Consider the following 23204-nt stretch of genomic DNA (forward strand, 5'->3'; position numbering starts at 1 on the left):
ACCCCACTGTATTGTACCCCACTATTGAAACCCCCTATACTATTTACTAAAAGAAACCCCTCCCCAATTGTCTACCTTAACAAACCCCATACCCCTCACTATTGAATTTTCCCTGTTTTTTGCATTTTCTTAATAAAGTTTATTTTGCACCCCACCAGTGCAGTAGTTGTCCCCCAAGATCCCCTAGCTGCTGGCAGGGTCAGTGTGGATGCAATTCGACGGTATTGGCCTCTGGGAGCTATCCCAGAGTGCTCCATTGTGACCACTCTGGACAGCACTTTCAACTCTGATGCACTAGCCAGGTACACAGCAAAAGCCCCGGAAACTTTTGAATTTCATTTCCTATTTAGCCAGCATGGCAAGGTCATCAGCACAGGTGACCATGCAGTCCCAGAATGGCAAAAGAGCTCCAGCATGGACCGAACGGGAGGTATTGGATCTGATTGCTGTTTGGGGAGATGAATCTGTGCTATCAGAACTCTGTTCCAAAAGACAAAATGCCAAAATATTTGAAAAAATCTCCAAGGGCATGATGGACAGAGGCTACAACAGGGACCCGCAGCAGTGCCACCTGAAAATTAAGGAGCTCAGGCAAGCCTACCAAAAAGCCAAAGTGGCAAACGGTCGCTCCGGTCAGAGCCCCAGACATGCTACTTCTATGATGAGCTGTATGCAGTTCTAGGGGGGGCCCTACCACTACCCCACCCCGTCCATGGACACCTGCAAGGGGGGAGTCTTATGCAACAGTGATGAGGATTTGGGGGACAAGGAAGATAAGGAGGATAAGCACACAAATGGAGAAACCATTCTCCCCGACAGCCAGGAACTGTTTATCACCCTGGAACCAATACCTTCCTAACCCTCCCAAGGCAGGCTCATGGACCATGAAGCCGGAGAAGGCACCTCTGGTGAGTGTACCTCTGTAAATATAATGCATGGCTTAAAAGCAAGCGTGTTTAATGATTAATTTGCCCCGAAGAATTGGGATGCATTTGTGGCCAGTACAGCCCCTCCTTTTAAATGGCCAACCAAAGGGGTGCCTGGTATGGGAAAGGAGGGCACTGCTGTTTGAAACCATTCCCACATGTTATGAAGGTTGAAGAAGCCAAAAGACTGTGGCTTACCATGGCTGCCTGCAAGCCGAATTCTGTTGCCTGGCCCTGAATGTGTGATCTCTCACACCAAACTGGCAGACCCTCAATATAAGAGGCAAAATGCAACCTTGTACTGAAAGCACATGTGCTATGTAAGCTTAACAGCTTGGTTCACCATGAAAGAGTTTACCCATTGTTCTCTAAAATGTGTCTTTTTAAATACTACTCTCCCTTTTTTTCCTCCTGCAGCTGCAAATGCTTCAATGCTCCCCCCATCATCTCCATCCCAGAGGCTAGCGCAGATAAGAAAGCGAAAAAAACACACTCACGATGAAATGTTCTCTGAGCTCATGCAGTCCTCCCGCACTGAAAGAGCCCAGCAAAATGCATGGAGGAAGACAATGTCAGAGTCCAGGAAAGCAGAAAATGAACACAAGGATAGGACGGACGCGAGAGAGGAGAGGAGAGGTGAGGTGAGCTGGCAGGAGCAAGATGATAGCTTGCGGCAGTGTGATGAGAGGAGGCAGGATGTAATGCTGAGGCTACTGGAGGATCAAACTGATATGCTCGGTCATAAGGTTGAGCTTCAGGAAAGGCAGCAGGAGCACAGACCGCTGCTACAGCCCCTGTGTAACCAACTGCCCTCCTCCCCAAGTTTCATAGCCTCCTGACCCAGATACCCAAGAATGTGGGGGGGGGCCCCTCTGGGCGCCCAACCACTCCACCTCAGAGAACTGCCCAAGCAACAGAAGGCTGGCATTCAATAAGTTTTGAAGTGCATTGTGGCCTTGTCCTCCCCTCCTCCTCTCCTCCCCCACCCCATCTGGTGCTTCTCTCCTCCCCCTCCCCTCCCAGGCTACCTTGGCAGTTATCCCCCTATTGTATGATGAATTAATAAAGAATGCATGAATTTGAAACAACAATGACTTTATTGCCTCTGCAAGTGGTGATCGAAGAGGGAAGGTCTCGGTTGGCTTACAGGGAAGTAGAGTGAACCAAGGGGGCAGGTTTTCATCAAGGAGAAACAAACAACTGTCACACTGTAGCCTGGCCAATTATGAAGCTGGTTTTCAAAGCTTCTCTGATGCGCAGTGCGCCTTGCTGTGGTCTTCTAATTGCCCAGGTGTCTGGCTGCACGTAAACATCAGCCAGGCAATTTGCCTCAACCTCCCAACCCGCCATAAACATCTCCCCCTTACTCTCACAGATATTGTGCAGCGCATAGCAAGCAGTAATAACAATGGGAATATTGGTTTCACTGAGGTCTAAGCGAGTCAGTAAACTGCACCAGCGCGCTTTTAAATGTCCAAAGGCACATTCTACCCCCATTCTGCACTTGCTGAACCTGTGGTTGAATAGCTCCTGACTACTGTCCAGGCTGCCTGTGTATGGCTTCATGAGCCATGGCATTAAGGGGAAGGGTGGGTCCCCAAGGATAACTGTAGGCATTTCAACATTTTTCTGGTCTGGAAAGTAAGTTCTTTGCTGCAGCTGTTCAGACAGACCAGAGTTCCTGAAGATGCAAGCGTCATGTACCTTTTCTGGCCATCCCACACTGATGTTGGTGAAACATCCCTTGTGATCCACCAGTGCTTGCAGCAGCATTGAAAAGTACCCCTTTTGGTTTATGTACTCTCTGGCTTGGTGCTCCGGTGCCAAGATAGTGATATGGGTTCCATCTATTGCCCCACCACAGTTAAGACATCCCATTGCAGCGAAGCCATCCACTATGACCTGCACATTTCCCAGAGTCACGCCCTTGATAGCAGCAGCTTAGTGATTGCTTTGGCTGCTTGGATCACAGCAGCCCCCACTGTAGATTTGCCCACTTCAAATTGATTCCTGACTGACTGGTAGCTGTCTGGTTTTGCAAGCTTCCAGAGGGCTATTGCCACTCGCTTGTGAACTGTGAGGGCTGCTCTCATTTTGGTATTCTTGCACTTCAGGGCAGGGAAAAGCAAGTCAAAACGTTTCATGAAAGTGCCTTTAAGCATGCAAAAGTTTCGCAGCCACTGGGAGTCATCCCAGACCTCCAACACTATGCAGTCCCACCAGTCTGTGCTTGTTTCCCAGGCCCAGAATCGGAATTTCATTGTATGAGCCTGCCCCATTGCCACCAGGATGTCCAAATTGCCGGGACCCATGCTTGGAGAGAAGTCTGTGTCCATGTACTCATCACTTTCATCACCGCGCTGCCGTTGCCTCCTCGACTGCTTTTGCAGGTTCTGGTTTTGCACATACTGCAGGATAATGCACGAGATGTTTACAATCCTCATAACTGCCGTGATGATCTGAGCGGGCTCTATGCTTGCTGTGGTATGGCGTCTGCAGGAGAGCAGCGTGGCAGTGGAAGCAGTGGTTGGAAGACCATCTGCTGCCAGGACACAACAGCGGTGGTGCCCATTTGCTGAGCTGAGCAGGCTGCATGCTTGCTGTGGTATGGCGGGACAAGAGCAGGAGAGCAGAGTTGCAGCAGAAGCGGCGGATGACAACAGTCATATAGAGGATCTGCGAGACCACCTGGAGAGCAGGAAAGCAGAGTGGCAGCGGAAGCGGTGGTTGGAAGACCAGTTTTTCCGACCTATTGCACCATCTGTGGCCAGAGCAGGAGAGCAGAGTGGCAGCAGAAGCAGTAGTTTGCTGATGACAGTTAGCAGTCCTACTGCACCGTCTGCTGAAAGAAGTATGGTGTCTGCACGGAAAAAAGGCACGAAACGATTGTCTGCCATGGCTTTCACAGAGGGAGGGGCGACTGATGACATGTACCCAAAACCACCCCATCAGGCATTGTGAGCTCAACCCAGAATTCCAGTGCGTGGCGGAGACTGTGGGATAGCTACTGTGGCGGAGCTCTGGGTCCCCTGGGTCCTGAGTCTGCGTTCAGGCGGTTTATGGCTAGCTCATGGCTCACTTGACCCTCCACGTAGCCTTCTACTCTCTAGGGCAGGGTTACAGTTATGAGCCCTTATTCTCACAGGCCAGCAGAGAGTTGGGAGAGAACTCTCCACGTCCGTTCACCTCCTGTCCTGACAAGGGGCCCTGAAAAACTCCCCTTCACCCCGCAAGAGGAATAATGTTCCTGTAGTGGGGTTGGGAACCGGGCCGCCCTCTACTCGGTTCCGGCCAAGACCCTAAGCAGCACGTTTGGCAGCCAACTGTTCACTGCAGAGTTTACATTTCCTGGCCACTTCCGCACAGCTTCCTCGTTTCCCTTTTTCACCCTTACTAGGCTCCTTACGATGGTTGAGGTTCTTCAGTAACAGCCCTTCGCCATTCCTTCCTGCTTCTCCTCTCTGACTGGAGTGAGCCTTTTTATGTATCAGCAGGCCTTAATTAGAGTACAATGGTACATACTATAAATGGCCTCACTGCTCTTTTGCAGTTATAGAAGTCAGGTTATCTCATTAGCGGAGCACCCCCTCCTGCATCAGGGACAGAAAAATGTATCTTAGCCATAATCTCTCATTCTGCTGACCAACCGGCCGGTCTATCAATATCCCCCCTCTCAACACCAAGGGTTGGCAGCTTGGGAGCCAACAATGTACATGTGATAAGCCATCGGCATTGCCATGGCGACTCCCTGCTCTGTGCTCTATGCGGAACTGGAAAGGTTGGAGGGATAAGATCCACCTGGTTACCCTTATTCCTTGTTCCGTTGCATCCACTGAAGAGGTGCATGGTCGGTCACGAGGACAAATCTGGGCCCGAGCAAGTAGTAGCGCAATGCTTCCATGGCCCATTTTGCGGTGAGGCACTCTCTCTCTACTACTGCATATTTTTGTTCCCTCGGAAGGAGTTTCCTACTAAGGTAGAGAACTGGGTGTTCCTCCTCCCCAACTATCTGCGACAGGACAACCCCTAGCCCTATCTCAGATGCATCCGTCTGTAGGATAAAGTCCTTGTTGAAATCCGGGGCTATCAATACGGGGTTACTGCAGTTGACATTCGGGGCAAGAGGCACAGTACCACCGGACGTCTTCATGTACCCCCGGCCAGAAGAACCTGCGTAAGATTTGTGCCTCGGTTTTCTCCACTCCCAAGTGACCTCCAAAAAGATGCTTAATATTGCCTTCTGGTGTTTCCGGGGGACTAGGAGCTGGTGTACCTCTTGCTCCTGCATTTGCATGACCCGATATAGGAGATTCCTCTTGATCACAAAATAAGTCCCTGGTCCCCGGGCCTTTCCCTCTATGCGTACCCCATCTATCTCAGCCACCTCCTTCCTGGCATTCTCATACCTTGGGTTTTCCACCTGGTCCCGTCCAAAAATCTCTCTCTTTGAACTTAACAGCCTGAACTCTGAGGGATCTGTCTCTGCCCTCTCGGCTGGCTCCGTGAGGTTGGGGTTGGAAGTAGTCTCTGACCCCTCCTCTGTCTCAGGGCCCTCCCCTTCAGTTGCCCATGTATGTCTGCCTACACAGGCGACCCTCTGTCCTTGTATCAAGATTCAGGTACCCAAGACCTTGGCCGCCCTTCTTTCTCTTTTGGTCTTCCTGCCTTTCCCCGGGACAAGGTATAGCTCCTGGGACATTTCTGTGAAAAATGAGAGGTGACATTCTGCCGTGGAAGCCCCCTGAAGTTTGGGGAGCTCCTCTCCCTCTAATTCCTCCGGTGGGAGCAAGTTTCCAAACCCAGGGAAATCTCTACCTATTAGCATGGGGTATGGGAAGTTTGGGACTACCCCTGCTTTCACACCAGTGACATTTCCCTGAATTTCAATTTTTACGGATATGATGGGGTAGTAGCTAACTGTCCCATGGACACAGGTTACCCTCGTATGCTTGGCCTGCATTAACCGACTGCGCTTCACTAATTTACCCAAAATCAGGGTGATAGCACTTCCCGAGTCTACGAGTGCCATGATTTCTACCCCATTCAACTTTACCTGCCTTGTATATTTATGTGGGGTGACTGTGACCCCTATAATATTGAGTAGGCTACATGGGTCTGCCCCGTTCCCCAGGTTACACGGCCTTGGCTCTATGACATTGGGGCACTGGGCAGCTATGTGCCCCAACTCCCTGCACCCATAACACCTATAATTGCTTCTAGTCACTCCCCTATCATGTGCGTTAGGGGGTTTAGTCCCAGGGTTCCCCCACTCAGGCCAATCCCTTCCTTCTGGGGTCTCCGCTGGTTTTCGACCTCCCTCTTCCTCCATCTAGGACTTCCTAGAGGTTTGGCCACCCGACCCTACATGGTTGGGGTCAAGTGTTTGCTTTGTGAGGGGTCTTTCTTGGGTAGTTGGGTTAATTCCCTGGCTGTCATCCGTCTTTCCACCAATGTGATCATTTTGTCGTAGGTGGACGGATCGTTCTGGCAGACCCATTTGCGGAGATCTGGCAGCAGTCCCTGCCTGTAATGGTCCATGACCAAAGTCTCTAAAATCTCTTCCGGGCTGCATGCCTCAGGCCGTAACCACTTCCGAGCAAGGTGTATGATATCGAATAGTTGGGACCTTGGAGGTTTGTTCTCCCTGTATTTCCACTCTTGGAACCTCTGGGCCCGTACTGCTGCTGTCACCCCGGATCATGCAAGGATCTCGGCCCTCAGTCGGGAATAGTCAGCAGTATCCTTAGTGGGCAGATCAAAGTAGGCCTTCTGAGCCTCTCCGCACAAGAAAGGGGCAAGAATGCTGGCCCACTGCTCCAGGGGCCACGCCTCACGCTGTGCAGTCCTTCCAAAAGGGAGGAGATCCATCTCTATATCATCGTCTGCCGTCATCTTTGGTAGACAACCGGTGGCCCTCAGGGTTCGCATCTCATTGGACCCCCGGACCTGAGTGGTGAGGCTCTTCAGGTGGTCCACAACCTCGTGCAGGAGGGCTTGATCTTGGGTCGCCTGGCTCATTAATAGTTGGTTGGTTTCCTGCCGTAACCTCATGGATTCCTGTTGTGCCATCGCCTGAGCCCGGATTGCCTCCTACTGGGCCGCTGTGGCTTGCACCAGTGCTCTCACCACCTCCTCCATGATGGTACAAACAAAAAAAAACCCCACAACCAAAAACCCAGTGCACGTTTTTTGTGTGATGGTTTTGTTTTGTTTTTTTAGTGAAAAACTCTGTTCCGCCACGCTGTGAACTATCACGATCCCACTTCTGACACCAGTTGTGGCGGAGCTCTGACTTTGCTCCCGTGGGTCCTGCACTTCTAGGCAGTTTATGCTAGCCTCAGTGGCTCACTGTGACCCTCCACATAGCCCTTCTCTCTCTAGGGCCAGGGTTACAGTCTACTGAGCCCTTTTCATCATAGGCCTGCAAGGAGGTTGGTGAGAGAACTCCCACAGTCTCTGTTCAGCCTCCTGTCCTGACAGGGGCCTGACTTCCCCTCCCAGGAGATGTTCGTGTAGTGGTGGGTTGGGGGGAACCTGGGCCGGCCCTCTACTCTGGGTTCTGGCCCAGGGACCCTAATGGTAGCAGCTGTTGGCAGCCAACCTTTCACTGCCAGAGTTGCTACATTTCCCTGGGTCACTTCCCCACAGATCTCCTGCTTCTCCCTTTTTCACCCTTACCTTAGGGCTCCCTTAACAATGGTTTGAGGGTGTCTTCAGTAACCAGCCCTTCAGCCGCACTTCCTCTCCCCTGGCTCTCACCTGCCTCACTGGAGTGAGCCCTTTTCATAGTATCAGCGGGGCCTTAATTAGAGTCAGGTGGTCACATTAACTTAATGGCTTCACCTGACTCTTTGCAGGTTAATTAGAGTCAAGTGTTCTCATTAGCCTGGAGCAGCCCCTGCTCTGGTCAGTCAGGGAACAGAAAACTGTTAATCCAGTGGCCAGTATATCTGCCTTCTGCTATTCTGCTGTACCCAACTGGCCTGGATCTATCACACTACCCACAGTGCAACGCTCCGGAAGTCGACACTAGCCTCGGTGCTGTGGACGCACTCCGCTGACTTAATGCACTTAGTGGGGACACATACAATCGACTATATAAACTTGTTTCCTAAAAATCAACTTCTATAAATTCGACCTAATTTCATAGTGTAAACATACCCTTACTTGAATGCATCTAATGCTTTGGAGAGTGGGTGATAGGCCATTTCTCCCACAGATTTAGCTGACTGAGCAAATAGATCAGTTCTGTCTGCTCTCATGAGTTAACCCCCTTATTTGCTGCCTTATGCATGCCCTGTAAACTACAGAAGTGATAGAACATTCTTGCCAAGTACAATTGTCATATTGGGGTGTAAAGAAGAGCCAGTATGTGAGATTGCTGGAGCTTAAACCATTTAGAGGGCTGTCAGTAGAGGCCATTACTCTGAATTTCACCTGGAACTGAATTTGACAGCCAGTGCACCGTATAGGTGTTGTATGTATTCACCAGCCTGCCTTGCCTTGCCTAGCAAGTGAGTAGGTGTGTTTTGAACCTGCTTCCAAGTGGACTTCAGGGTTGTCCTAGTAACATGTGCTACAGCAGGAAGTCACATGGGGACCGTAGTGAGATCTATAGCAGAGAGGAAGGGGAGCAATTTCTTGACTAAATGAAGATAGAAGAGAGTGTTTCTGGTGTTTCCAGTTTCAGTCTGGAAATCCATGAGCAGAAGGTTATTAGATTCTTCCCAGATTTCAAACCATTTGGCAATAGAAGGGCTGACACCCATGTTTGAGGGAGCAATCAGATTTTGTGCCAGTTCTTGAGAATCTTTCCCCCACCAACTGACATCACCTCCTCTTTTTCCAGACTGATTTTAATCCAGTCAAATAATACAACTTCAGTTGAATTAATGGGACTATCATAAGCCTAACTCCCAAATCTGGACCTTAGCGTCCAAAATGTGGGTGCCTAGCATGAACCTCCAAGCTTAATTACCAGCTTGGATCTTATCTCGCTGCCACCAGACAGGAATTACAGTGCCTGCCTCGCTCTGGTCCCCCCAAACTTTCCCTGGAGGGACCCCAAGACCCAGAAGCTCTGAGTCTTACCGGCAAGGGAAATACTCCACTTCCCTTCCCCCTCCCTCTCCCACCCAGACTTTCCTCTCTGGGCTAACCTGAGAGTATTGATGCAATCTCTTTACATCACAATACCAAGAAGCATATCTCCTCTATTCCACAAAGAGACAAACCCCAAATACAAGGAAACAAATGATACTCTCTCTCTCTTTCCCCCTCCCACCAATTCCCTGGTGCTGCAGAGCTTATCCTCTGTAGATCTAACACAAAGAGAATTCCCTCCCCTTGTTCCTTAGCCTACCCAGAGAAAAAACTCAAACAAGTCTTAAAAAGAAAACTTTATATAAAAAAGAAAGAAAAAGACATGAACATAATCGCTGCATCAAATGACAATACAGGGCTATTGCTTATAAGAAAATATGAATAAACAGTCTGATTCAAAAAGATATCCAATTTGAAACATTCCAGCAAGCTACACACATGTAAATACACCCAAAACAACATAAAAGCCTATATTGTTTTTCTACCTGTACTTACAAGTTGGAAACAGAAGATTAGAAGATAGAAAGAACCTTCTCATAGCTGAGAGACAGACAAAAGACTCAGACCCCAAAAAATCCCCTCCCTGACTTTGAAAAATCCAGTTTCCTGATTGGTCCTCTGGTCAGGTGTTTGGTTTCCTTTGTTAACCCTTTACAGGTAAAAGAAACATTAACCCTTAGCTATCTATTTATGACAGGGACAAGCAAAGGTTTGAAGATCAGGCTGATGTGGCTTGGTAGCGGTAGCATTTTTAGTAGGTAGCAGGAGTGTAACGGTTTTGCTTATATTTGTCACTAGTGATCCAGTCCTGCTCTTAGTGAAGTTGTCTAAAGTTTCACCATTTCTTCCACTGAGAACAGGACCATGTCTTAGATAACAGCAAACTTGCAGTGGAAGGATCTTTCCATGGTGCTGTAGTTCCCAAAGGATTCGTCATTCTGATTCTTTTGCCATCCTTTCTCACAATGAATAGTGTTGTGTTCTGTGTTTTATGTTTTGAAAATCATAGAGTAAAAGGCTGTTCAGCATGAGCAAGGGTGGCAGAATCTGAGTCTTATTCCAATATGCCCATCACGATCTCTCTAGATGTAGGTTCAGAAATGAATAACAACCAGTGCTCTTTAGAGAGGACATCTCCTAACTAAAGCTGTAATGAAAATCTTCCTCCATTTGGTGATCAAGAATGGTACGTGAGTATTCCCATGGAGTCAAGCTGTGTGATCGGTTTACAAGGAAACCAAGTGAAGATTAATTACTTGCCTAGCGTCTCAATTAACTATGATTCAGTTTGAAAAGAGCTAAATTCCAAGCACCGCTTTTATCATTCTGAAATATGCACACTAGAAATCAAGGGATAATTCATGCATAAATTCACATTCAGTGACATTCTTTTATAGGGTTTCCTCGGTCCTTATCATGTTGCCTCAGTAACACGTCTTTGATCCCCATGACATTCAACCTTCGCATCCCTGGGGATGGCCCTGGGGATCCAAGTGTTACCAGTTCTGTTCAGACTTTGGACATCACAAGAAAATCCTGGAGAAAAGGAGCCCAGGGAAGTGTCAAGCCAAAAGAATTTACCATAACACCCAGTAGAGGTACCATCCGCTCTCATGAGCTCCTGGATATCCAGGTACAGTATATGTCAAACTGCAGTTGAACAGAAGAGTCTGATGGTTTGCAAAGCTAAAACAAGGCTTTCGTTACTATTGGGTTTATTGTAAAGTGAGTAATCCAAGAGCTTTTCATAACCCCGGTTTCAGAGGCACTCAAGGAGGTACAGTTTGGTTTCCAAAACTGCAAACCCAGATTATGAATTTCAACCACAGTAGTCACATATTAATGAGTTTCCTGATGTGGGTTTAGAGAACTTCTCAGAGAAGCTGGTCTTTGATTTAAAGTGGGAGGAGGAAGAAATAGAATGGAAAGTAGTAGTTAAAAAGTAATGCTTTACAGTATATAAGCAAAAATACTTCACTCTCTTTCTCATTCTCACATTCAGCCTCCCAAATACAATGATCTTCAGGGCGGACAGTGAAAGCTAGGGTATCCATTAATGATCCCAGCTGCTCTTAGGCCAAATTTTGCTTTCAGTTATCATTGTAAATTTGGAATAATTCTATTCAAGTCAGCAGACTGCCTCTGGATTTATACCGGTGTAACTGAGAGCCAAATCTGGCCCCTTGATTTTAAAGCCACAATGAATTTATTTAATTTATTTGTGTTCAGGAGACTGGGTTTAAGGGAGTTTTTTAAGTCTCACTACCAGCCTGAAGGAGCTAATATCATCATGGAAATAACTTTTTTTTCCATTTTTGTAACTGAGATTTTGTCATGTAACACACAAAACAAAGCCATTATCTCATTCTAGTGACAATGTGTAGTTTTTGGTTTGCATTTCAACTCGTAGCCAAAATATGGTACATTCCACTTTCATATTCAGCTACAGTTGAAGGTGATTTATTGAATGGATTTCCGCCATATCTGTAACATTAGCTTGAAAGTCAAGGTCTTTTTATGAGAGGGAGGTTTTAGGCAAAGCTGAACTCTAGCGTAGAGATCTGCAACTGTGTAAGGATCCTGGTGTGAGTTACGGAGCAGAATCCTCTGTCTCCTTATGCTTTAACGTGGAAGTTTGGAGGCGATAAACCTGTGGGGTCTCTCGGTTCTTAACTTGGTTTTGCAAACATCCCAGAGCGACCAAAGTATTCACTTATGGAGCAAATTCAGCCTGGGTAAGTGGACACACTGAAGTCAATGGAGTTGCACCTGGTAACATTAAGCTAGTATTTGGCCTTGTATCTCAATTCAGAAATTGTCCAAATGTAACTTTACTCCAAGGGGCCATCTGTTGTAAGCAAACCTACAGATGAAGATTTAGGTCAAAATCCTTGTGTTAATCATCAGACCCACACAAAGGAGAAGAGGAGAAAAGGCAAGTGTGACAACCTGACACCCAGTATTCACCACTGTCATGAAATTAGAATATGTTTTGTACAAAGTATGTCTTGAGACGTATCATTCTAAAAGTCTTAATCTGCTAAACATTAATATCTCGTCGGATTGTATGTGCTATCATCGTATGTGAAATTATGAAGTTTGGCTATGTATGTGTCACTGAAACATGTCCTGAGGTTGAAAACACCCACAAGCAGCCTTTCAGGTATGACAGTAAAAAGGCCAAACAGTGATAACAGCTTATTGAGGAAACCCACAGAAGCACAAGGATTACCCCAAGAACTGTGTACAACAGAAACATCTCAGAGGTAGCACTACGCAATAGGAACTGTGTGACCCAGGTCACAGCAAAAGAGCTTTCCAGCAAGTGGGAAAAAGAGATAAAAGGGGGACAATGAGATCATGATGGTACCTCGCTCTCCCTGCAACGACACACCTGGAAACACTTGAGGGGCAAGGACTGAACTGTGGGAAGTGATGGTCTCAGGCTAGGAGGATCTTTAGCCTGTGTATGAAAACTTGGGAAAGCCAAGGCAACTTGTGCCTTAAGGCTCTGCCAGCCTATTTATCACACAGGGTGAGAATTTGTTAATTTATATCCTACCTATCTAGTGTGTTAAGCTCAGTTTATGGTTTTTGTTTATTTACTTAGGTAATCTGCTTTGATCTGTTTGCTATCACTTATAATCTATCGTCTGTAGTTAAATAACTTGTTTTTGTTTTTAACCCAGTTTGTGTAATTCATAACTGGTGGAGGCCAAGAAAGCTGTGCTCTCCACATTGAGGGAGAGGGTGAATTTCAATGAGCTCCCACTAAAGTTCTCTGTGCAGCACAAGACAATACAATTCTGGGTTTACTCTCCAGAGGGGGAGTGCACTTGAGTACTGGGCAATTCCTTAGCTGAAAGCCTTCCCATGCAGTACTGATTTCAGTGTCTGTGTCTTTCTGCAGCTGGGTGTGTGTTTACCTGTGTGTGTGCTAGAGGAGACTTGAGGGCCTGGCTCAGCAGGACAGGATGAGGGAGGCCAGGCTGATGGAACAGGCAGGCTCAGTGGTACCCCAGTATATCAGGTGGCACCTCGGAAGGGGGGGCAACCTATCACAGCAAGCTTGATTGTGCCATAGGTCCTGAGCTGTGCATTCTCTCTGAGCATTAATTCCTGCCCAGGAGCACAGCACAGGAAATGTATGCTGCAGCACACGTTATTGTTATTCCATATGGTAACGTCCCTTGCAGCACCTTTGCTCAGGAGTCCATTGGGCTGGTCACATCCCTGAGCCTGCAGACCATGGCCCATTGTGACATGGGGCATATGCAGACGTCATTAGCCATCCCACAGCTGTAAGCTAGAATGGCTGCTGTGTGGGAGCGGACATTCTTCCTCCACTAACCCACCTGCATAGGACAGGACATGTTTTGTCTTTGGCATTTTGGCTTTGTTATTCTGCTCTCTAAAGTAAGAAATTTTAACAAATATAGCTGTTTTCACAGTGGAACTTTCCGTTTTGCACTGAGTCTGATCTCTCTGGGAATTTTAACTTATTATTCAACTGTGAACTCATCTCCAGACAGATCGAAGAAGAGAGACACATTCCTTTTTACAGAGTCGTGGCTAAAATAAATCAGAGAGAACAGGCAACAATAGGTGTCATCCTTGATGTGCACACAGTATGGGAGGATTCTAGATAATGATGTGTTTGCTAAAACATAAGGATGACTAGGGTGACTCCTGGCTCCTTTTCATTCTTAATGACAGCAAACTTAGGAAGACCATCCCTTCGGACCCTGTGAGTGCTCAGTACCAAGATGTAGAGCTTGCTGAGGAAAAGAACTGCAGCTTTTGAAGCCATCATGGATGCCCATTGTTATTTAAAGCGATCCCCCTTGGGAAAAAGTTCATGTGCTGGAGGAACCAACTAGGGGCCGTGCTCCTCTTGACCTGCTGCTCACAAAGAGGGAAGAATTGGTAGGGAAAGTAGAACTGGGTGGCAACTCAGGAAGCAGTGACCATGAGCTGGTTGAGTTCAGCATCCTGACAAAAGGAAGAAAGAAGAGCAGCCAAATACAGACCCTGGACTTCAGAAAAACAGACTTTGACTCCCTCATGGAACTGAAGGGCAGGATCCCCTGGGAGGCTAATATGAGGGGGAAAGGAGTCTAGGACAACACTGGCTGTATTTAAAAGACGGACGCCTTATTGAGGATGCAGAAACAAACATTCCAAGGTGGAGAAAAGAATAGCAAATATGGCAGGTGACCAGCTTTTGCGAGCAGAGAAATCTTCAGTGAGCCTTAACATAAAAGAAAGATGACAAGAAAGTGGAAACTTGGAACAGATGACTTAGGGAGGAGTATAAAATATTGCTCAAGCATGTCTGGTTGTAATCAGGAAGGCAAAGCACAATTGGAATTGCAGGTAGCAAGGGATGTGAAGGGAACAAGAAGGGGTTTTGTACAGGTATTGTGACAGACCCTCCAGGCCAGAAGAGTACATGGAGTCTGGTAGAGGGCAAATATACTAGTCACATGGGTGAAGTAGTTTCCTGTTCTCTGAGTGACCAGAGCAGGGGTCTGCACTAGACGTAGTCAGGAACTTGGCTAGAACCAATTAAGGCGACAGGCTGATTAGAAACACCTGCAACCAATCAAGGCAGGCTAATCAAGGCACCTGGGTTTAAAAAGGAGCTCACTCCAGTCAGGCGAGGGGGAGCCAGAGGAGAGGAAGTGCGTGTGAGGAGCTGAGAGCAAGAGGCACAAGGAGCTGAGAGTGAGAGGCTGTGCTGCTGGAGGACTAAGGAGTACAAGTGTTATCAGACACCAGGAGGAAGGTCCTGTGGTGAGGATAAAGAAGGTGTTTGGAGGAGGCTTTGGGGAAGTAGCCCAGGGAAGTGTAGCTGTCACACAACTGTTACAAGAAGCACTATAGACAGCTGCAAATCCATAGGGCCCTGGGCTGGAACCCGGAGTAGAGGACGGGCCCGGGTTCCCCTAAACCTCCCAACTCCTGATCAGACACAGGATCCAGACTGTAGGGGAGATCACTGAGGTGACCAAATCTGCCAATAAGTGCAGGACCCACCAAGGTAGAGGAGGAACTTTGTCACAGTATGTTAGCAACAAGAAGATGATCAGGGAAAGTGTGGGACCCTTACTGAATGGGGGAGGCAACCTAGTGACTGATGATGTGGAAAAAGCTGAAGTACTCAATGCTTTTTTTGCCTCAGTCTTCACAGGCAGGGTCAGCTCCCAGACTGCTGCACTGGACAGCACAATATGGGGAGGAGGTGAGCAGCCCTCAGTGGTGAAAGTTAAGGACTATTTAGAAAAGCTAGACATGCACAAGTCCAGTGCACTGCATCCGAGGGTGCTGAGGGAGTTGGCTGATGTGATTGCAGAGCCATTGGCCATTATCTTCGAAAACTTGTGGCAATTGGAGAAGGTCCTCCACAATTGGAAAAAGGCAAATTTAGTACCCACCTTTGAAAAAGGGAAGAAGGAGAACCCAGGGAACTAGAGACCGGTCTGCCTCACCTCGGTCCCCAGCGAAATCATGGAGCAGGTCCTCAAGGAATCCATTTTGAAGCACTCAGAGGAGAGGAAAGTGATCAGGAACAGTCAGCATGGATTCACCAAGGGCTAGTCATGCCTGACTAACCTAATTGCCTTCTATGAGGAGATAACTGTGTCTGTGGATGAGGGAAAGCAGTGGGTATTCACTGACGAAGTGGGTATGGATTCACCAAGGGCTAGTCATGCCTGACTAACCTAATTGCCTTCTATGAGGAGATAACTGTGTCTGTGGATGAGGGAAAGCAGTGGGTATCCACTGACGAAGTGGGTATTCACCCACGAAAGCTCACACTCCAAAACGTCTGTTAGTCTATAAGGTGCCACAGGATTCTCTGCTGCTTTTAGTGGATGTGATATATCTTGACTTTAGCAAAGCTTTTGATACAGTCTCCCACAGTATTCTTGCCGGCAAGTTAAAGAAGTGTGGGCTGGATGAATGGACTACAAGGTGGATAGAAAGCTGGCTAGATCATCGGGTTCAATGGGTATGATCAATGGCTCCATGTCTAGTTGTCAGCCGGTTTCAAGCGAAGTGCCCCAAGGGTCGGTTCTGGGGCCGGTTTTGTTCAATATCTTCATTAATGATCTGGAGGATGGGATTAATTGCACCCTCAGCAAGTTTGTGGATGACACTAAGCTGGGGAAAGAGGTAGATACGCTGGAGGGTAGGGAGAGGGTTCAGAGTGACCTAGACAAATTAGAGAATTAGGCTAAAAGAAATCTGAGACAAGTGATTATTCCCCTCTATCTGGCAATCGTGAGGCCACATCTGGGTTATTGCATCCAGTTTTGGGCCCCCCACTACAGAAGGGATGTGGACAAATTGGAGATAGTCCAGCAGAGGGCAACAAAAATGATTAGGGGGCTGGGCACATGACTTATGAGGAGAGGCTGAGGGAACTGGGCTTATTTAGTCTGCAGAAAAGAAAAGTGAAGTGGGATTTGACAGCAGCTTTCAACTACCTGAAGGGGGGCTCCAAAGAGGAGGGAGCTCGGCTCTTTTCAGTGATGGCAGATGACAGAACAAGGAGTAATGGTCTCAAGTTGCAGTGGGGGAGGTCTTGGTTGGATATTAAGAAAAACTATTTAATTAGGAGGGTGGGTTACCTAGGGAAATGGTGGAATCTCCTTCATTGGAGGTTTTTAAGGCCCAGCTTGACAAAGCCCTGGCTGGGATGATTTAGTTGTGGTTGGTCCAGCTTTGACCAGGGGTTGTACTAGATACCTCCTGAGGTCTCTTCCAATGCTAATCTGTGATTCTGTGAAAAGAAAAATCAGTTGCTTTGCTAAAGCCACATTTCCCCATTTTTCCATTCTATGGATCACTTTATATTAAAAAAAAATCTTGGAGCCCATCTTTGGTCCTAGACTTTCCAATTCCTTACAATTTTGGTCTCAAAATGCTTCCTTAATGGTCCACCAGATAAGGCTTCCTGGACCTGTGATGGTCCAAAGATCCTCAACTGAGAACCATTGATACAGGCAATGCAACCGTGCTCAGCAGAGTCTTCTCCAGCAAATGATCTCCAAGTTCCAAAAGCCCAACAAAAGGGATACTAGAGGTTGTTGAATGAGCACCCCCATCTGAGGAATTGCGTTAGAAAATAAAGTATTTGTTCCCCTTTTCCTGCACTAGGTGACCTTATGTTCCAACACTGTGAAGAAATATGAAATGGCATTGGTGGTGGATGTGGATGGTATCGGAGAGGAAGTGCTGGCACTCCTAATCACAGCAAGGTATTGACACTCCCTTTACATCCATTCCCCCTTTGTCTCTGTGTCACCTATACCATGCCGCCATATACACAATATGCTGGATTTATCCCTCCCTTTCGAAATGAGAACCACTGTTTTATATGATTATTGTGCACAGCTGGGCACTAGAACTAAATCTGATATGGAAGTGGCAAAGTCCTGTAAACAACACATCCTGAAAAGCACCTGTACTAAAGATAAGGGCCCGGCCCTGAGCCGTTTTCAACATGGGAAGAGTAAGGGTATTTATTATTGTCCGTGACTTTCAGTGTTTGCAACAGATTTCATGTGTGAAGAGCCCAACAGCCATCCCTTTTCATCCTAGGGTGACCAGATGTCCTGATTTTATAGAGACAGGCCTGATTTTGGGGCCTTTTTCTCATACAGGCTCCTAGTACCTCCCACCCCCTGTCCCGATTTTTCACACTTGCTGTCTGGTCACCCTATTTTATCCCGAGTATTGTACTTAACTCAGGTTGTAACAAAAGGGGTGTATGCGCTTCCTGCAGTGGAAAATCTATTTGGCATGGAGATATCTGAGGCGTGGATGGCAATGCAATGACGGGGCTAGTTTCAGACAATTAGCATGTGGATTAATAGCGAAGAGTTTAAGACAAAATTCTGAATTTTAGCTAGGAGAAATAAACAAAAGATAGTGATGAGGGAAGAGTATTATTATTATTTGCTTTATAGAATGAGCTCAGCTTCATCTTCTTTCCTCTAGTTTTAGTTATTTGCAATCACAGATTTGAGCCAGGGGTCATTTTTCCTAGGTCAGATACTGTAGGACTGTTGTAACTCGGTTGACTTCAGTGCAGTTACAAAAGGGATGCATTTGGCCCTGTATGTATAATTGTGTATATATAGATGGGGAGAGGGCAATTTTAAAAGACCTTGGTACTGGCTTAGCATTGCTTCCTTTAAAGTCAATGTGAACTTTGTCATGGACTTCAGTGGGAACAGGATTAGGCCAGCACTGAGTCTGGAAAATCCCACCTGGAATCAATTTTGTAGGATAATTAGGAGATCATTGTACAGGAACACTAATGGACATGACTTTCATCAGCCTGGTGGTCCCCTTGACCCCTCTCTGATACATCCTGCAGAAGGCAGCAGTTGCCCCAGTTTGTAAATTAAGATGTTTTCCTTCTATCAGCTAAATGGCTTCTCAAATCCAGATAGAGGAGGAAGATTTGTATTCTGGGTTAATGGGTAGGTGTTGTAGAATAACAAGAGATAGAAAGCTCCCTGGAGGCTCAGATACAAACCCAAAATCACCCTTTCCAAGTAGGGTTTTAGGGCAGGGGTGTCAAGTTAATTCACATGAACACAGATTTGGCAGAAGTCTCTAGCTTCATATTCCTTCCACGCAGAAAACAAAAAATATGAACCAACAAATACATATTGTCCAGGCTAAGAAAACTCAGCATGTTAGCAGAGTTCCAGTCTGAGAAATTGCACCCTGCTTGAATGCTTGCTGGTGTTAACAGAACACTGTTGAGTAGAGACCCATGGCAGTTTCCCCATATGTCCTTTAACAGAGATTGTTGATTAAAAAGGGAATAAAAAGAATTTTAAGATGATTAATGACTGTATGGGTGTAAAGCCTCTATGTGACAATGACAAATATGTTACACTCCATTTCACCATATTCTGGGAGTAAACAAACACTATATTCTCTTGGTATCTAATGCTATTTTTTGGCGGCTAGATGTGTTGTTCCTCCACTGCGAGTGGTTAACCCTGTGGTGAAGTTTGGACGATGTTTCCTGAAATTCCCTTACCAGCAGATGGTGATGCTTGTGAACGACGCTGAGCTTCCAGGGTGCTATGGGGTTCTCCCTCAGGTTTGTCATCTCACCCTCCCTTTCTGCTGCTTCTCTTCCATTTCCTTGGAGCTCTCTGAGAATGGAAGGGGTATTTCCCAACTAGCAAATAACAGATAGTATTAAACGGTGTGTTATTGTTGTCTGTAGCCTCACCAGCATTTGATGTGAGAATGTTTAAGTTCTCTTCTTTGGAACTCTCTTGCAGGTAAGAACTTAAAAGTTCTTAAAAGGGAGGATCCCACAGCATTGAAAGTAGGAGTGATTCTTTGAAAGATACAAGACATTATAACCACAAGGGTTTCTTTCTGAGAGGCTGTAGTTCACAAGAGGAAAGGGAAAAAAGCCACTGACTGAGTCCATAGCTGGTGGTCTGTGTGGCATTTCCTAATATTTCATGGTGTAACCCATTCTACAACAGGGAAGGGGAATAATTCAAAGCCTTCTGTGAGCTCTGTTTAGGCTGGGCTGAATAGGTGCAAATGCTGTGGGAGCCACTGGGCCAGATTCAATGGTGGTATAGTTACACATTAGACATTAGTTGGTTAGAAAGCAGTTGTCAGTGTCAACTTGCACCAACCTACAAGATTTTCAAAGCAAGCAAGCCAGGGGCCCATTTCACTTTACTTGTAAAAACCAGGCTGCAGTCGCTGGCAACAGAGAGGTCACTGGCATGTGGGCATGGGGGCCTCACAATTCCATATCCCCCATGAGGACTGGAGCCAGCCAAGGAAGAGTTGGGGCCAGAGTGCCTGGAAGGTACACTGACTCAGCATATATTCCTGGGAGACTCCATTGGTGAGCCCCATAGAGCCCCAGAAGGAACCTAAAGCTGCCTTCGTCCTAGGGTGAATCCCTCTTGGAGACATCTCTCCTGAGGGCAATGGAACTCCTGTGCCTACATGGATGAGTCAAACCCTGAAGGAGCTGAATGGGAGAGTTGCTTTCCTTGCTACTTCACAGGAGAGTGTAAGATAAAGCAGCTAGGCCACTGCTTCTCCAATTCTCTGAGACCAGATTGGTATAATGGAAATGGCACCTGTTTACCCAGAGCTAAATTTGGACCCCGCAGAATACCAAACTGGTGCAAATTTTGCTACTTACGCTTGTTTATACTAGTTTCTGGGTAACTTTACTCCCTCTTCTACATGCCATTAAATGTAGTCCATTGTATTTTATTTTTACTTACTCTCTGTTGCTTGTAATATCCTCATAGGTGATTGAAAATAATGTCCTTCCCCTCATATTTTTCCTATTTCCATCTGGCAGATATGGACACTGTTCCATATTTTCTGGGGCACCAGCCAACATAGCCACGGTGTTCTCTTTTTCATTGTTTTGAGTAACTCTTTCCTAATGAAACCTGGAGATGCTTGGAACAGGTGCCCCTGGTATTCAATCTGTTTGATTGGCTGGATCGCCTTTAGGTGATACCTCGGGCAAGTAAATGTCTGTACTAGTTCCTGGAAAGATTTAGAAATTTGAAGGCCAGAAGGGGCTATTGTAATGCAGGCCAGAGAATTTCACCCAGTAATTCCTGCCTCATGCCTATAACTTCTACTGAGCAATAGCAGGTCCCTTAGAAAGAGACCCAGTCTTGATTTAAAGACTGCAAATGATGGAGAACTTACCACATCCTGTGGTGAGCTGTTCCAATGGTTAATTACCCTCCATGTTAGAAATGTGTCCCTTCAGCTGTGCTGTTTTGTATATTTTATAGTCTCTCTCTGGGTGAAATTCCCCCCTGTGCAGAAGGCTGGCACTTGTCTGTGCATCACTTCAGTCCCACATAAGTCCTCAAAATAGGGGTCAGCATAGGCTTTGTGCTAGTCCTCTGCACCACAGTCAATCTCCCCCTTTGAACCCAGTGTTCTGCATGTGATTCTTTTAACTCTGCAATAATTGTAATTTTTTTAAATGTCAAGGAATGGAAAGTTTCCAAAGAAGTCATGGTGAAGATAATGTTCTGGTTATGTCTCTGCACAGGAGTATGAGGAGAAGCCCTCTGTGTTGTACTCCAGCCCCAGGCCTTGTGGCATTATTCAACCTCATAGCACTGTGGAGATCCCCTTAGCACTGGAAACCCAAGTGACTGGACAGCAGGACACTGTGGCTTTCATAGCCTTGTTTGGAAGTGAAGAACCTCACCTGGTGAGACCCTGATGATGAAATATGCCTTGTGTCTGAATCAGTGTTCCCTCTGGAGTGTGGAGACCTGTACTGAGGGTGATCTTTGCTCGTTTGACAGTGCACACAGTATAGTCTAGTTCTTTACAATTCCAAGGATTTTTTTGGTAAATTCAAAAGCTGCAGTAGTAAACTCATGTCATTAGAGAGTGAATATCACTGTGATATCACCTCACTGATGATAGAAGTCAGATGTTTTGAGGTTAATTGCACTGCTCAGACCAATAACGAGGAGAGTCAGGAAAGATCAAACCTGTTTCAGTTGGCAAGAAGAATATGGGCCTGATCCCAGAAAGTGCTGAGTGCCCTTCACTACTGTATAAAGTCAAGGCGAATGAAGGGAGCTTAGAACCTTGCAGGACTGTGTCTTTTGAAGGGCTATGAAAGGAGTATACAAGTAATGAGTGGTGCAGAGAAGGTAAATTGGGCATTTCTATAGACCGTTTGCTGTAGTTCACATCGAAAGGGACAGTGCAATGGAAAGACCACAAATTTAAATCTGTTACATAGCTTGGCTGGGGTTTTCGGAAGCACCTAAGGATAGTCCCTGGGAGGCAGGCACCTAACTCCCCTCTAGGTGCTTCACCTAACATGACTACCTGTAGAACTCATTGCCACGTCTCGCAGTTAGAATTTTCTGACCTTTTAGTGGTTGGTTTGTTTTTCAAACTACGGTGATCTGGTAAAGATTTTACCTTTGGATTAATGATGTGTACTTTCAGCCTTAGCCTCACTTTAACGATGTGAATTAATATGTCAGACCTTACCCCAGTGGAAGCCCTGTGAATTGTGGGATCTTAACAATTTCTAAGGGAAAACTAAGCACTTCAGTAAGCTCATAAGTGCGCCCATTAAGTTGGAGTTTAATGCACAGCGTTTGGCTTTCACTCAATTACTCCAAACATCTGAGCTGTGCTAATAGAAAACTCGCCATGCATAAGCACAGTACACACTTGCATGTCTCGTTGTTCATGCTGCCACAGGTTTGAATTTTATCCAAGCTCTGCCCTGCAGCTTTGACACACTTTTAGTAGGTCCCATTCTGACCATCCAGACTTTTCCCCACTAGTGGGACATTGTGAGCAGTATGGCCAAGAGCCTGCTAAGCACTCTACTGATGGTTGGTTTCTGCTGTGTGGGCCTTATTCTTCTCTCTCTTGCACTGATGTAAGTCTGAGTTCAGTGGAGTCACTCTAATTTTAGGCCAGTGAAACAGAAAGAAGAGCATGGTACTATGATCTTATGTTATGCCAGAAGCTGGGCATGAGTGACAGGGAATGGATCACTTAATTACCTGTTCTGTTCATTCCCTCTGGGGCACCTGGCATTGGCCACTGTCAGAGGACAGGATACTGGGCTAGATGGACCTTTGGTCTGACCCAGTACGGCCATTTTATGTTCTTATGTTATGCTTAATAATGCCCAACAGCTATAGCCCTTCTCAGAGTGCAGTCTTTCACAAATCCTTCTCTCTAAGCTGACCCTTCATGGCCGTTGCCTTGTGTTTTACTTGCAAGTGATGGGATGTCAGTTTCAATTTGCTGAAAGTAATCCTGTGTGTTAGGGAGCTGGTACAATACAGCCTGGGGTTTACCTGTGGTGTATTAGCCTGCAGCCTGCCACAGGCAGCAATTTTACAGCTGGCTGCTATCAAAACAGGTGGTCATTCAGCACTACAGCTGACTGCCAGAGGACAGACTATTCATTCCCAAATAATTGAAACTGACACTATGTCCTCATCAACAGAGCCAGCAAGACCTTTGAGCCCATGGAAGTATTACCGATAGCAACGTCTTCCCCTTCGTCCTCCTTTTCCTTTTATATAATTTTGTTTGTGAGCAATGGCCTGTTAAATGTTGCTGCTAAAAGCACTTTTG

General features: G+C 46.5%; 1 protein-coding gene across 1 annotated transcript in view; it reads left to right on the top strand.

Annotated features, from left to right (window-relative positions):
• HYDIN (HYDIN axonemal central pair apparatus protein) overlaps window positions 1–23204 on the top strand; it is a 401019-nt gene that overhangs the window by 143200 nt on the left and 234615 nt on the right. The window contains exons 14-17 of the mRNA XM_032795387.2: window positions 10427–10662; window positions 17196–17296; window positions 19026–19161; window positions 21127–21291. Of these exons, the coding sequence (XP_032651278.1) occupies window positions 10427–10662; window positions 17196–17296; window positions 19026–19161; window positions 21127–21291 (638 nt within the window). The remainder of the gene's footprint in view (window positions 1–10426; window positions 10663–17195; window positions 17297–19025; window positions 19162–21126; window positions 21292–23204) is intronic.

Source organism: Chelonoidis abingdonii, chromosome 19, assembly GCF_003597395.2.
Source record: "Chelonoidis abingdonii isolate Lonesome George chromosome 19, CheloAbing_2.0, whole genome shotgun sequence".
NCBI lineage: Eukaryota > Metazoa > Chordata > Testudines > Testudinidae > Chelonoidis > Chelonoidis abingdonii.